This window comes from Stigmatopora nigra, chromosome 18 (genome assembly GCF_051989575.1).
Source record: "Stigmatopora nigra isolate UIUO_SnigA chromosome 18, RoL_Snig_1.1, whole genome shotgun sequence".
Classification (NCBI taxonomy): Eukaryota; Metazoa; Chordata; class Actinopteri; order Syngnathiformes; family Syngnathidae; genus Stigmatopora; species Stigmatopora nigra.
The window spans coordinates 2054241-2070612 of record NC_135525.1 but is presented as its reverse complement, the minus strand read 5'-3'; the positions used below and the strand labels follow the sequence as shown (position 1 = coordinate 2070612).

The window sequence follows — 16372 nt, the reverse complement described above, 5'->3', positions numbered from 1 at the left end:
CAATGTCTTTTTGAGTCCGATTTAAATACCGGACCCAAAATGGCGCTGTTTAAGCGGCAGCCGGCGGCCGCGTTAGCTCCGTCTACTCTTGCCCGTTTTGTGTTTTTGCTGCTTTTATGTTTTAATGATTTGATGATTCCATTTATTTTGATTTGCTTTGTACATTTTGCTTTTGCTTTGCTGTTCTGTCTAATCACCCTCTTGCTACTGCCACAATGTAATTTCCCGAATACGGGATGAATAAAGGTATCCAATCCAATGACTTCTGACTATTAGAATATCAGTAATCCGTTATTACCCACTGTGTTTCGGCGGACGTTCTAAGATGACTTCTGATTCTTATCTTATCAGTACAATAATAATACCTTGACATACAAGTGCCTCGACATACGAGCAATTTGAGATACGAGTAAAATTCCCAGCAAATATTTACCTTGAGATATGAGACACATTTTGAGATACGAGCATTTGAACAGCCAGTTCGCCAGGCCGCAAGAGGTTGCTTCATCATTTCACCGCACTGTCTCGCTCGTCGCATCTTTCTCATGCAAAGATCTCTATTGCATTTTTTTCCGTGTGTTTTTTCCATTAGTCGGTGCAGAATTAAAGAAAACACAATGGAGCTAAAGCAAGCCGGTGCAATGAAGGGTAGTGCGAAGAAAAGGCAGAGATGACAATCGATATTATGCACGAAATAATCGAAAAACAATAGTGTCCGCGTGATAGAGCTGGGAATCCGCGGTGGAATACATTAACCTTTTTGCCTTGGTCGTTGCACAAAAAAGTATACATTTAGTGTAAAGTAAGATTAAAACTTTTTAAGTGTATAGGAATCTAAGTTCATTTATGTTAAATTTAATGTTTATATTCTGTCAAGGGACATACTCTCTTTCTCATCCTCTCTGTTGTATATAATATTGCCTCATTCTATTATTCAACATCATAACCACTAGTTATTTGCAGTGGCGGTCTGTGCATTTTCTCGTAGGGCCTTCAACAAATCAATCGAACCCTCAAAAACTATTTTATGGCTGTATAAGCTCAACTGCAGTTACAGCTGCGACACATGAAAAAATAAGCATTGCAAAAAATGGGGTAAATCCACTTCCTAGCAGCATTTATTGATTAAATACAAATACTGGAGCTTTTCAGACATTACAACCTTACCACGTGGGTGATTTCGCCAGGAAAAGACTGTGGTGGACATCCATGGCTAAACGGCAAAAATTGCACTTAAATGGGGTGAAATCAACTTGAACAACAATTGAAATATTATTTAGGAATATAGCCATATTTTACTCACCAAAAATCTTTTTTAACTACACAATATCCATCCTCCTTTCTTTTTTCCTTTTCTATCGCCATCAAAGCTAATGATGATGGTTGAACCTGTCTTGTCATATTTCTGGCATAGTCCGTCTTGAAAATGGCACATATTATTGAGACTCATGTTTTAAGCAACTTCACATTCCCTCCTGTTGTGTATTTAAAAGGAGATCAGTAAATGCTAAAACAATTAAGTCTTCTCAGTATTACTTCATTCATCGATTCACAACATTTGAACCACTCTCAGGAAATGGCGAGAGCCTCTTGGTCTGAGAATGGAACTGAATTTGAAGTTAGGGTAACGCGATAAGATGAGGGTCATACCTTTGTGTCGTTGTCCACAGTGTCAACATAATCCTCTACGCGTAGTAAGTTATATAGATACATCTGAGCTACGGACATACGGGTGACTAACCTCTTAGACATTGGGACAATACAGCAGGAACAAGTTACACATGGTGAGATGAACATTATGATGATCACAAAGAAGGGGCCCAAAATTCTAAGGAGAACCTGGGACCAGGAGCCAGAGAATAACCAGTCTAACCAGCCAGGGGTAGCCTGGTCATCACGTGTCATGGTATCCCTAAGGTTCTTCATGGTGTGTAGGACATCTATTATGGTTTGGTTATTGTCAGGGATGTAAGTACAGCAATGTTCTCCAATCATTGCACACACTCCTCATTGGGGAGCTAAGGCCAAATCAACTGCCATTCTAGTTTGAAGGGTCTGAGGCTTCTAAAAGGACATACATTGAAAAGATACAGAATAGAAGTAAAACCGCAAGAAAAGGAGTTGCAAATTTAATCTGAATAGAGAACCAAGATCCGGTTGTTAACCACGACCACAGTGATACCCAATTACGGCTGAGTAATCTTGGGCCATGGTGTTGGCTAAGGCTTTCATTTCAGCCATGGCACGAGTTATGTTACCTTTGTCACCGTTTTCATCTGGGATGAAGGTGCAACAGTGCTCTCCAACTATGGCACACTCACCTCCATCCTTGGCTGTTATCAAATCTAGGACCGTCCGGTCGTGCCACTCAATTTCTCTAAGGGCTTTTAATTCATCTGCTATACCCTGCAGGGCTTTGACAGTTTGTTTAATGAACACTCATGTAACAATTCAATGTCCAAGTTGGGAAATTAGTGACAGAATGATTTTTTGGGGGGGGTGGACCACAATTTATGGTGACCAGGAACATCACTGCCCCAGATTCAATCACGTGGTTTGAATTGTACTGACTTTGATCTTATGTATCTTACTGTTATGTTCACTCCCCTTCAAAGGAATGCATCTTTGACCATTTGCATCACTGCAGATTTAAATGTGATGCCTAGACACAATGAATTCAGGATGTCAGGATACCTGTGTCAATGGGTATACGGCTCCCCACATAACAACTTTCATTCACACCAGTTAGGTTTTTGTTAAATACCATGAAATTATACCACGTATTTTCTTCAAAGTGGTTCTTTGGATTGCTCTTTTCATACCACTCTACTTTCCCCTGTGACAGTAGCATGGCATTGTCTCATTTTTCGACTCGAATCTCTGGGGGCGGGGCATTCAGCCACACCCAGGCTGTCACTGATAGTACAGTCACAGTGATGAAGGTGGCAGCGGCTTTCATTTTGGCTTCTGTGTGAGGGTGTAATTACTATGAGAGGTCAAGGTTAGGTGAGGGGTGCTCGTGGCAGGTGAGCAGACGTCAGATGATTTTTTCACGGACAAGGGTTTTGGAACTGTCCAACTTCCAGTCTACTCATAGTCACCGATGTCTCGAACTACTTTGACTTGGGATTGGTGAATTCACGTCGACCTCTCAGCAATCTTTACTATGGTGGGGGTGGTGAGTTGAACCACGGAGGGGCCTTCCCAACGTGGCGAGGACCAGGACTTCCTTTTTATGACTCAAATCAGGATCTGGTCACCAGACTTCTCCACCTCCTTCAGGGTAGACAAAAAGATCACGGCAGCTTACATGTTCTTTGGACAAGTTTATCGATTTCTTGGTTTTATTGTACCATTTGTTCGCTCTTCAAGTCCCACGCTCTTTTGGACGCTGCACTTGTTGTTAGGCCACCCAGGCGTCTAGGGGTTACCCTCAGCTGCACTGGAACGCGGATTAGTTCATCCGGGGGGTAGCCGGAGGTTTGGGGCAGTCGAATTCGAAAGCGGCGACGGGCGGCCTCTCAGGAGACACCTCGTGAAGGTTCCAACTTTGTCTCCCCGTTGCACTTGTTTGGGCCTGAGGTTATCTTGCAAATTGTCTGTAACAAATTAAAAAGTTCCTACAATTTTTTTAAGTGGGTATTTAGACCTCTGGGACATGGAACACATGCTGTGCCATGTCCATCTTAACCCATGAAGGACCACTTAACGCTAGCGTTGTGTGATATTGTGAGCGGTGACTGTAAAATTGAGCCGCTTCTTGTGTACAATGCAGAGAACACGCGTGCCATCAAGAGACCTACAAGTGATGTGGCGCGCTAATTCTAAAGCTTGGACTACGCATATTGTGATTATATTTGTGTGTGTCATTATCAAAGTATTTTGAAGGGGAGGCAAAAATAAAGAACTCTTGATGCGTTTGTTTAGAAGACTCCGGCAAAACGTCTGTGTGGGGTCAACCCGTAGAACTAAGGTTAAAAAAAATAGATTAAAACAAAATTAGAATTCAGTTTTGTGTGAAGTTACATTAAAAGTTGAGTGTCTGAATAGTTATCAAATTTAATTAAAATGTGTTTGTTCGTTTACGAGTGCGTTGTTGCCGTGGATAAAGTCACCCCGAACACCCCCCACCACCGCCTCCGTGTGTGTCATCGTCTCTCCCCTCCGCCAAATGCGTCTAATTTTACATCTATTAAACACGTTTTATTACTATTAAACCACTCGTTATTTATTATTTTGTCAATATATAGCGAAATTAGAAGAAATAGAACCTATTTTCCAATCCAATATCCTGTTTTTTTTTTCAGAGGGTTGGAACGAATTAATTTGTTTTCGTTTCAATGGGAAACGTCCGCTTGAGTTACGATATGCTCGTGATACGATCGCAGTCTCGGAAAGGATTACGATCGTAAGTCGAGGTACCACTGTAGATGTTTACACTTTGACACTAAGCATAATGTTTCCCAGTTAGTCGTTCTTAAATAACAATGCTCCATTCATTGTCATCATTAAGTAAGAGTGCGATAACAACACATCTCTGAACAGAGAAATAGATGACTCATTAGAAGAGGTTGAAATTCCTGCGCTGATTATTCTGTCTTTGTCTAGTTTTTTCCTTAAACCAATGCAAAACTTCCTGAATAGGATGTGCCAAGTTGATCAATCAAGGAATGTATTGTATGTGTGGTTTTTGTGGCATTTTAGGGTATTGTTTCTCTTACTGTCTGGAAACCTGATTTAGTAGGTGATGTTAATCAAATGTAAATGTTGCTCGCTTTACCCTCCCGTTAGAAGGTTGTCTAAATTGAAAAGTTTCAAAAGGGAAACTCCCTAAACAAAGACAAAAAGTCATGTTGAAAACAATTATTGCTTTTGGGGCAATGAGATTAATGATAATTGTGATTCTGTTTCTCTCCACAGTAGGGGTGTTTTCTCCAGTTGGAGAGAAAGGCGGGGGCGGATTAACATCACATACTAAATCAAATTTCCAGACATGCATTCGAGATTGAAAATATATATTTGGACTCAGCAACGTCCCGGTTGCCATACAAGGGATCAATCTATGGTGGGAAATATGTGTGGTACATAACAGCCCAAAATTGGAGATTGGGAAAAGCCTTGTTGCAGAAATTGGTCAAGATTGGAAAGCTTGGACTGACGTATTAACTTGTGAAATTTATTTTTGAAACAGGGATTTCCCAAACGGGGGATAATTGGGTGCTGTTAATGGAGTGTAAAAAAGAGGGGCAAGCACTATGTGGAGCTACTTTGGTAAAAGGGTGGTCTCAATTGACACATTGAGGGGATGGGTAACATAAACTTTCTGACTTAATAAGAAACACCAATATTGTTTGGGAAGATTATTGCTCAGCCAGCAATACCATAAAACCATAGGGAACTCTTTTATATTGGATTTAACATCTCCATATGGTTTCAATTGAGACTAAACCATCTTACAAAGGATTAGAACAAACTACCAGACAAGGGAAAATTCAATCGGATCTAACAACTCCCTCAATCACCATTCTTTTGGGGAAAAGTGTTTTTACAAATGAAAAACGTGTCCTACTTGTACAGAAAAATATTAAAACTGTGTCTATCCTGTTACGCAGTAAATAGGAAGTCAATGTTTCCACTGTTTTACCTGCTTAAACCTTACAGGGCTTGGTCTGAAGCTGGGGGCGATAAATGAGACGTGGTGTACCGGCGTTCTAAAACAAACTACACCCCTGATACCACATTCTGGCCTATGGTGGTGGTGTGGTGGATAAATTATACGACTCCTGCCGAAACGTGGCAGGACTAGGTACTTTGGTCTCACTGCTCTTACCGGTGTCTGTTTTTCCATCTACAGTGGAGGAGATACAATTGGCTGCTCAGAAATCTGGTGTGGTGAAGGGTCCCTCCCGACATCGTCAAGCGGCATGGAGGGAAGGAGATCCAACATACATTGATGCGATTGGCATCCCCCGGGGCGTCCCAGATGAATATAAGCTGGCTAATCAGATCGCAGCAGGATGGGAGTCCAAAAACAAAAATGTCGATGAGATAAATTACCTGCATTACAATGTCCAAAACCTTGGAAATTATACTGAACAGGGATTCATGGGCATAAAGGAGTGACGGGCAGCTACCAGTCTGATGGCGTTCCAGGTTCGCATAGCGGTGGAGATGCTCCTTACGGAGAAAGGGGGCGTGTGTGCAAAATGTTTGGAAAACAATGTTGCACCTTCATAGCGAACAACACGTCACCCGATGGGTCCCTAACCAGGGCCATTAGTGGCCTGCAGACCCCAAAACCGCAATATGCAAAAGCAGTCTGGAGTAGAATTATCCGCTTCACAGACTGGGGGTATAAGACCTTTGGAAAATGTAAGGATTTGGCCCAATCTGTTGTGTTCTGTAGCCATATATGCTACTACCTTGACATTGTATGGGTGTTGTCTTATCCCCTTGTTGCGCTCCTCGCTAAGCCGACTTATAACTACTGCAATTGCCCCTACAAATTCTAAATTACACTAATTATATCTCTGCTTATGAAACGTACCGGGGAAAGCAGTGAGGTCCAGGAGTACGGTAATTCCGAGGACGAATTGGACGAAAATGATCATGTTCTTTCTTTTTCAGACCAGCCATGTAAGTAAGGAGTAGGCGGATAAAATCGCAGTCACCGACATTTCCATTTGTGATTACTAAGAAATGATTAATAACATACATATTATAAAAACGGGGGAATGTTGGGTTTATGCTGTATTACTATTATACATATATTTGTAGTAATTCATTTCTTTGTTAAATCATTAAATCATTCTTTCTATTGTTCGGCTCGAAGTCAGAGACAGCCACCTGGTCCACTCTCACGTGGACTTCTTATCCAAGGGTTGTTTATGTTATATCTCACCCAGTATCGGGCAAGGACTCGGGATATCTCCCACTTCCATAACAGTCGTGACACACTTCGGGCTTCTTTATGTAATTTTTATATGATTGTTAGGTCAAATGAAGGCGTGATTGTTTTTATCCAAATGCCTTAAAGCTGTACGCGAAATACTGTTCGTGAGGATACTTTTGAAGACATCCTCCCTTAAGGTTCTTATCTGTGATCCAATCTATTTAATTAAATTTCAATAATTGAATAAGATGTCTGCCTGCAGTTATTGATAATTACAAAGAAGGATAATTATTGATGAATCTATCAGTTTGGTAAAGGTGAACACTTGCGAATTGACGTAGGCGAAGTAAAAAAACTGAGAAGTGTTGCGTATTAGCAAATTGGTCAAGGCAAAGTGTGTGACATTCTCATTTAGTGAAGCCAGAGCACCATATCTCTCACAATCAGTTGACCTTGCAACAGCAAGGTTTAGGGTAGTCATGGGCAAACTATGGCCCGCGGGCCACATATGGCACATACGGCACATTAGGCTTTTTAATCTGGCCCGCCGACGTTGTCCAAATGTTTTTTTCCAAGATGGTGCTGTCACGCGGAAGCCAATGGCAGTAGCTCTGTCCACTCTTATTTGTTTTTTGGTGTTTTACAGCCCTTTCTTTTTTCAAATTACATTTTAATATTTCTTAATACATTCCTTTTTACTTTACTTTGTACTTTATACTTTTTGCTTCAATGATGTCTGATGAGTATGTTAATACTTTGGTCCTTTTTTCCTGTTTGTTTCATCTGTACTGTTAACGGTTGCCGTTTTTTTATATATATATCGTATCTTGTGCTGACCCGGCCCATCTGTCAATTTTTAGTGTCAATGTGCCCCCCGGGCCGAAAAGTTTGCACAACTGTACTAGGAGTACACTGGCATATTGTGACACTGTTGTGGTTGAGCCTATCATTTGTTACAATACTGCTGTTGTTTATCCCACTTTGTATGACACACAGATGGGAAGGTTCTTTGTAATTTGGCAACGCAAAGGCTGTCGCTTGGCTAATTTCTTGCTTCAATTAATGAAGACCTCCTACTTACATGTCCACTTAAGTCTAGCTGACCGATTATGCAGGCCTGCTCTCTTTTTGTAAACCCTGCGATGTAACATCTGCTTAGAGCGGGGAGATAAAATTATTACAATAATTATTGTGAAATAATTTTGTCAATAATAATGTTCAAAACGTTCAATAGCAATTCAATCACTTTAAACTGCAATTAACCAACCAAACACCACTGAGAACGGGGCGCTGCTGCAAGATGAACGTTAGTTTCAGCCCAACGCTCAGAGAAGAGGATGATGAGGAAACGTGTTTTAGCACGTTAGCATTAGAGGCTGGCACAGAGCATGAATGCAAAAGGATAATAACGTGGCCAAAATAAGCGATTATGAGATGCAGGACAACACCAAGCTGACTCACTAAAAGATCCATGTCAACTCTACCTGGGGTTTTCTTTCTTTCTTTTTGTTGCGCAAAGAGCAGTCTTATTGAAAATGTCCCTAACCTACTGTCTCATTTGAGGAGAGCCTGTAATGTTTTTCTTACTTGATATCAAGGTGTTTGCCCAATTTCTGTGAATGTTCTGAAAACATTGCAAAAATCTAAAACCTGTTATTTTGTGTTAAAATGGGTTACCTTCATGCAACTTTTATAATGGCCATATGTGAAGTAAATTTAGTTTTTTTTTTTGTGAGGCTGAAAATAGTCTGCGTATTGTTAGACGTTTAGTTTTAGCACCTGACTCCAATTCCTTAACTCTGTCTTTTCCCGTCTAACAATGGAGCGTGTTCAGCATCGGAGGAGACAGACCAGGCCAGAGCGAGTTGATCCACAGATGATTTATTCCTAACAAATTGATATACAGTGTTCCCTCGGTTATCGCAGTTAATGGGGACCGGGAAGACCCGCAATAAGTGAATTTCCGCGAAGTAGGGATTCCCCTTCAAAAATGCTTAATTTGAATTTAATTTAAAAAATATATATATTTTAAAAAAAAAAAGAAAATTTAATTTTTTTTTTTTTTTTTTTACCTCCCTGTATACAGTACACCATATAGAATGCGGGTAGAGAGAGTAAAATTCATGTTATAACAAAAAAATGTAAAATATGTTGTTTCAATGTAATATTTGTATTTTTTTTCCCCAAAAAAATCTGCGAAGCTCTGAGTCCGCGGTCCCCCTCCCAAGTCATAAGCCCGCTGAGCTTTTTTATGCGCAGCGAAGGATGAGAAGAACAGTGTCCACACGCAAGTTTGCCCGGTTATCGTAATACAAAAATGAATATTCGTTAGCTGATTTACAACGTGATATTGATTGAGTCACGACTTTCTAAGAGGCTGTCTTTGCTCTGGATTCCCTTGTCCATTGTCCATGCATCTCCGTTGGCCTTGGAGAGCAACATCGGTCGTCTCCTTATCAGCCTGGACTTGAAGATTTACACCGTTTGCCTCCCTTCTCAGTTTGGACTGCCTAGGAGCCTCCTGTTAATAAACTTCACAAGGATTTTGGACAAAGGGCCTGTTCTTTGTAAAGGCCTCATTATAGGGGAACCTTGACAGTCCGTGTGATACTGAGTTTAAAACAAGTGCCCAATCATACAACAGCAACATACAAAATGAATCAGCTACAATAAAATGAAAAAGCAAAATATATCTTCATTCGATAATCATTCAACAGCAACATATAGAAATGAAACAGTTATAATAAAATGAGTAAAACACATCATAGTCTTCATTAGATTATATGGTTAAAATATGTCATTGTCTTCAGTATCAAAGGTAATGATGTCTTCAGTTGATTATTTTATTATTATTATTTCATGTTGCACAGAAACTTTTGGTTTGAAGTCAAATTAATAAAAATAAAGATGCCTGTCAAAATTTCTGCAGTTTTTTTTCTTGCCTAGTGAAGGAGGGAGTTGTCTTACCTTTATTGCATAACAGAACAACAAAATACCTTTAAAAATACTTATTTCATATTTTCTTTTCTTATGAAGTGAGGTTACAGTTACTTTCATATTTGATCAAGGAGGGAAATAATTTATTTAGCTATTCACAGATGTTTGAAGTTTAACATTTGAAACAAAAATACGTTAGTTATTGTGATAATTATCACTAGACTGCAATTTTCGTCATATAACCCAGTGTTGGGTTTATTCTGTATTACAATTATACATATATGTGTAATAAATCATTTCTTTGTTAAATCATTCTTCCTATTGTTCAAAAAGTGCATCGGGTCATAAACAGTAGTCTGGTCCTCTCACGAGGACTGCTTGTCCAAGGCCAAGGTCTCTGACTAACAACAGATACGGATATCTGCCACTTCCATAACACTCGTATAGTGTGCATACCTAGTGACGCACTTCGGGCTTCTTTATGTAATTGTTATATGATTGTTATGTCAAATGAAGGCGTGATTGTTTTAATCCAAATGAAGGTTGGTTTTAGTTTCCTGTTTTGTTATTGTTAAAATACCTTGATTGTTATTTTAGTTACAGATGTTTTTTTTGCTTACACATGTTGAATTAATCAATAACCGTGTAATTGTTTTGATTTATGGCCTTAAAAGCCGTACGGGAATTACTGTTCGGGAGGATACTTTGAAGACATGGGGGAGGTCTTGTTGCTTTGATGTATCTTCCTTTAAGGTCCTTATCCATGATGCAATCCATTTAATTAAATGCCAATAATTAAATAAGATGTCTGCCTGCAGTGATTGATAATTACATTGGGAGGGTAATTATTTATGAACCTATCACCCAGCTCTACATTTGCTTTATTTTATGAGGCCTAGAAAAGACAGCATTTGGGACACAGTTTCTCTAACTCAGAACATGCCAAATGACAGTGAAAATCTTTTAAAACTTAAACAAATCTACATTTCATTCTTAATTTATTGCTCAATGACCACAATGATGGGCTTCTAATGTGTCACTAATTTAATCCGATTAGAATTTGCTTTGTCAATCTCTGGTCGATAGAAAATGCAACACCGGAACTACAATGAAATGTGTTATCGGGCAAAATAAATGTCTTAGTCTTAAATGTAATCGTTTTGTTTTGTTGATCAAAGAGTCCACGTACATATATTCACAAAGTTTTATTGTGATTAGAATCGTGTGTAGCCTATGTTTTTTAGCCACTAACATGTCACATGTAGATCATTCGAGCGCATTAACATGTTGAACCAACATTTTGAAATTTTACTTTGAAAGTAACCTTTAAAGTTTTCCAAATATTGGACGCCGAACAACGGGGGATGTATGAGTGGTTTGTTAAATCCAGTTTTGACTACGTCACCATTGAGAAGGTTGGCTCGACTCTGAGCCCGTTAAACCAGGCAAAAAAATAAACGTGCTTTGCAAGAAAGATTCAAGTATACAGCAGGGGCCCCCTTTTTAACAATATGATACGAAACAGAGGGAAAGCCACCCATGTGCGCAAGAACGGGACCGGGACGTGCGATACCATGGCCATCTATCCGTTAAGGAGTCTAGGTTAGTGTTTTGCTTGTAAACGCATGCATAAGATAGTAATTGGTTATCTGTACATGAATAACAATAAAACGAGACAACTACTAAATGAATGTTTTCTCGTCTGTCCAAAAGTGACCATTTAATTATCAGAAATTAGTTTTTAATTATTTATTCATCTTCTGTTTCGCGCATACGTGCATGGTTGTGGTGGGTTACTGGAGTCTATCCCAGCTGACTTCGGGCGAAAGGCGGAATACACCGGCGTAGAGTGCTCACCAATCAGCCATATCGTACACAGAGACAGAAGAACATTTGCACTCACTATCATACCGGCACCTGCGGAATCGAGCCCGTGCCTGCCCGCATTGAAGTCAGACGAGTGAACCCCAGAGCTGCCGACGTCCCTTGACCTCATTTTTGGAGTACCGTTGTCCCATTTTCGGAGTTTATCCGGTGAGAATGCGATTCACACAAAATCCATATGCACTTAAGTCACACAAGACGAATCATTCATCAGAACTAGTAACTCGTATGATTCACAATCCACTCTTGTTACTGGATGCTCCCAGTTTACAGTACAGTTGTATGAAGATGTCGGAAGCCGCAGCGATGGTGTGAATTTCGAGTCATTTAAATTGGAAATATGGTATTTTTCCGAATAGTGACCATTTTTTTGATTTCCGGGGTTTATGGAGGTTGTGCGAAGTCCGGGGGTTTGCGCTGCATTTTCGAGTAAACTCCTGAAATTCCGGAGTAGTTTGCAGCTCTGGAACCTCTACACCAGATTGTATTACTGATAATTAAATGTTCTAATTCCCACAACATTTGCATTAAATGTTATTAATATAGACTTACTCCTCGGTAACTCATTCGGTTATTCAGTTCTCTTCGCCAAAGCATGTGTTTGATTATTTACTCTGAAATGCAAATTCCACTGTGGCAATAAATGTACACGACCTGTGCCTGAGGGCATTGTGTATTTTTGTTGTAACTTAGTCCTGCTGCTGGGGTCCTGGGTTCACATTGAGGTTGGTTCGCCTGTGTGGAGTTTGCATGTTCTTCCCAGGCTCTGTGGGTTTCCTGCGGGTACTCTGGTTTCCTCCTACATTCCAAAGACATACAAATTTCCCCTTGGTATGAGTGTAAGCGTGAATGGTTGTCTCTTCGTGCTCTTTGATCGGCTGGCCACCGATTCAGGATGTGCCGCGCCTCGTGCCCGAAAGTCAGGGGGGATAGGCTCCAGTACCCTCCATGTTCCTTGTGAGGAGAAAGTGGTTCAGAAAATGAACGAATGAATTACTGAATTAATGTCGTAGTATGAGCCATGGAGTCGCATTACATCATCTGCAAACTTGTAACATTGTGTTTGACTGCATTGTCCGTGTCAACATATTTTTTATATTGCCTATAAATGTATCTAATATAGTTTTCGTTGACATATATAGCACTTTTATAATCTTCTCAAGACATGATTAGTTAAGTAGCCTACACATTAGTGGTCACGACTTCTGTGCGCTATGTCTCCAAGTTTAGCATGTTGGAACCGCTGTGAACATATGTGAGCTATTACAAGCTTCTAAGTGGCTTCAACTAAAACCTCGAAAACGGTTCCTCCCATCTTTCCTACCAATTTGTAAGTCTCTTGGTTATTTTCAGCTCCCTATAACTCAGACCTCGGCAATTACTTTATAACGTGTGGTTCACTTAAACATTTTTTATTGTGATCAAAGGCAAGATCAAGAATAACTTGATTTTCATTATTTTCAATGTCTATTATATTTAATTGAATAAGACAAACATATATATATATATATATATATATATATATATATATATATATATATATATATATATATATATATATATATATATATATATATATATATATATATATATATATATATATATATATATATATATATATATATATATATATATATATATATATATATATATATATATATATATATATATATATATATATATATATATATATATATATATATATATATATATATATATATATATATATATATATATATATATATATATATATATATATATATATATATATATATATATATATATATATATATATATATATATATATATATATATATATATATATATATATATATATATATATAGATAGATAGATAGATAGATATATAATTTTTTTTGCTAATGTATTAATTCAAGTATATAATTTTTTTTGCTAATGTATTAATTCAAGTAATAACACACAGGGCTGCCCGGCGAATGAGTGGTTAGCGCCTCAGCCTCACGATGGCAGTCGTGGGTTCAAATCAAGTTCGGTCCACCGGTGTGGAGTTTGCATGTTCTCCCCGGGCCTTCATCGGTTTTCCGGGTACTCCTGTTTCCTCCCCCATCCCAAAGACATGCATGGTAGGCTGATTGGACCCTCTAAATTGCCCCTAGGTATGGGTGTGAGTGTACAGTGTTCCCTCGCTTATCGCGGTTAATGGGGACCGGGACCACCCGCGATAAGTGCATTTCCACAGAGTAGGGATTCCCCTTCAAAAATGCTTAATTTGAATTTAATTTCCCCCCAAAAATATATATATTTTTTTATTTTTATTTTTTTTACCCCCCTGTATACAGTACACCATATAGAATACGGGTAGAGAGTGAAATTCATGTTATAATAAAAAAAACTCTAAAATATGTTATTTCAATGTAATATTTGTATTTTTTTCCCCCAAAAAATCTGCGAAGCTCTGAGTCCGCGATAGCTGAACCGCGAAGTAGCGGGGGAACACTGTACATGGTTGTCTGTCTAAAATTGCCGCTAGGTATGATTTTGCGCATGAATGGTTGTTTATCCCCTTGTGCGCTGCGATTGGCTGGCCATTGAAGAGAAATATTTGTTATAATCAACATGTATTTTTTCATTGCTATAAAATAATGTGTAAATATATATACGTTGTTAGTTATCTTTTGGTTTGGAGACCGAATGTCTTCAGAATTCACACTTTTACATAACTAATTCAGTTACCCAAGTAGGGCGGCCCACTAGGGGAAGATGGGAGGGCCAGTTTTAGTGGTTTTAGTTGAAGCCACTTCTAAGCTTGTAATTGCTCACGTATGTTCACGGCAGTCCCAATATACTAAACTTGGAGACACAGCACAGCAGTTGTGACCACCAATGCGTAGGCTGATGTAATTAATTATTACAAAGATTATGAAAACTATATATGGCAGTGAATAATATATTTAATACATTCACAGTGGTACCTCGATATACGAGCTTAATTTGTTCCTGGAACTGAGCTCATATGCCAATTTAATCGTAACTCAAATAGACCTTTTCAATAGAAATGAACAAAAAAAATACAAATTATTTTTTTCCAACCCTCTGAAAAAAACATCCAAATCAGGATATTAGATGGGAAAAACAATCTTATTTTTTTTCTAATTCGCCATCTATTAACGAATAACTAGTGGTTTTATAGTACTAAAATGTGTTTAATAGTACTAAAATTAGACGGATAGAAAACTGAAAATCACTGAGAGAGAAAGAGATAGAGGGAGAGAGGGTTGAGAGAGGGGGAGAGCGGGAGAGAGGGGGAGAGGGGGAGAGTGGGAGAGAGGGAGGGAGAGGGAGGGAGGGAGAGGGTTGAGAGAGGGGGAGAGAGGGGGAGAGAGGGAGGGAGAGGGAGAGAGATGGAGAGAGAGGGAGAGAGATGGAGAGAGATGGAGAGAGAAGGAGAGAGAGGAAGAGGGAGGGAGCGAGAGGGAGGGAGAGGGAGGGAGAGGGAGAGAGGGAGAAGGAGGGAGGGAGAGGGAGAGAGATGGAGAGAGAGGGAGAGAGAGGGAGAGAGAGGGAGAGAGAGAGAGAGGGAGGGGGAGAGAGAGGGAGAGAAATGGAGGGAGAGGGAGGGAGAGAGAGGGAGAGAAATGGAGGGAGAGAGAGAGGGGGAGGGAGAGAGGGAGGGAGGGGGAGGGAGAGAGGGAGGAAGAGAGAATGAGAGATGCCCATGCCCGTACCCATGCCCGTGCCCATGCCCATGCCCATTCCATGCCCATGCCCATCAATTCAAGTTGTATTCCCGTGCAACGCTCACCACTTTCTCACGCACATCAAGCTTCTTTATTATTGCCACTTTTGTTTCAAATGAAATGGCTGTCCTCTTCCTTGCACCTCCCTCACTAGAAGCCTTTCACTTTTCACCAACCGTATTGATTAATGAATGCACGAGATATTTAATGATAAAAATGAAAAAGTTTCTGCAATGAACTGGGCAGAGGAAGGTGGATGCTGGGTGAGCTGATTTCTCACAGCGCCAGGCATCGGTATTAGCGGCGGAAAGAAGCTCGGAAAAAGGCGCGCAATACAAAATCGAACTTACAGATATTTTTCGACATACCCGTATGTCATAAATCTGTAATAAATCAGTCAATACAGTACACCATCCTCTGCAGCTCACGCATCTACGGCAAGCAGCCGCCGACTACTATTAGAACTACCCGTAGAAAAGTACTGCCCAGTGATTGCTTGGATATATAGTTCTTTTGTCAACTCAGTGGTACCTCGACCTACAATCAGCTCGTGGTACAACAAAAATTTCGATCGAATAATTCACCTAAGATACGATCAAAATTTTGAGAGTAAAAAACGGATCACTTACCTCTCATTACCTTCTCACTTACCTTCAGTCAGCCAGTTGGCGGCAGATCACCACCCGTCCTTCATGTTACCTTACCCCAAAGTTTCTACAGAGAAGGGATTGTGTGTCGTGCTACCGCAAGTTTAGAGTGCTGATGGCTGTGGGAAAGAAAAAAACTGTCCTCAAGCCTATTTGTACTTTGTGATACCCGTAGCGTCTGCCAGAGGGCAGCAGCTGGAACAGGTTGTGACTAGGATGGTATGGGTCCCCGACAATGTTCCCAGCTCTGCTGAGGTAACGAGGGCTGGCAATGTCTTCCAGTGAGAGCAGAGAG

General features: G+C 39.8%; 1 protein-coding gene across 3 annotated transcripts in view; it reads left to right on the top strand.

Annotated features, from left to right (window-relative positions):
- Positions 1-10875: 10875 nt before the first annotated feature.
- LOC144211535 (1-phosphatidylinositol 4,5-bisphosphate phosphodiesterase delta-3-A-like) overlaps positions 10876-16372 on the top strand; it is a 71460-nt gene continuing 65963 nt past the window's right edge. For 2 of the 3 annotated variants that reach the window (XR_013329620.1, XM_077738883.1), the window contains exon 1: positions 10880-11431. Coding sequence is in view for 1 of the 3 variants with exons in the window: in XM_077738883.1 (XP_077595009.1) it covers positions 11341-11431 (91 nt within the window). In the remaining 2 variants the exon portion in view is untranslated. Of the gene's footprint in view, positions 11432-11708; positions 11864-16372 lie in introns of all 3 variants that reach the window. The other variant, XM_077738885.1, reaches the window with a different exon arrangement.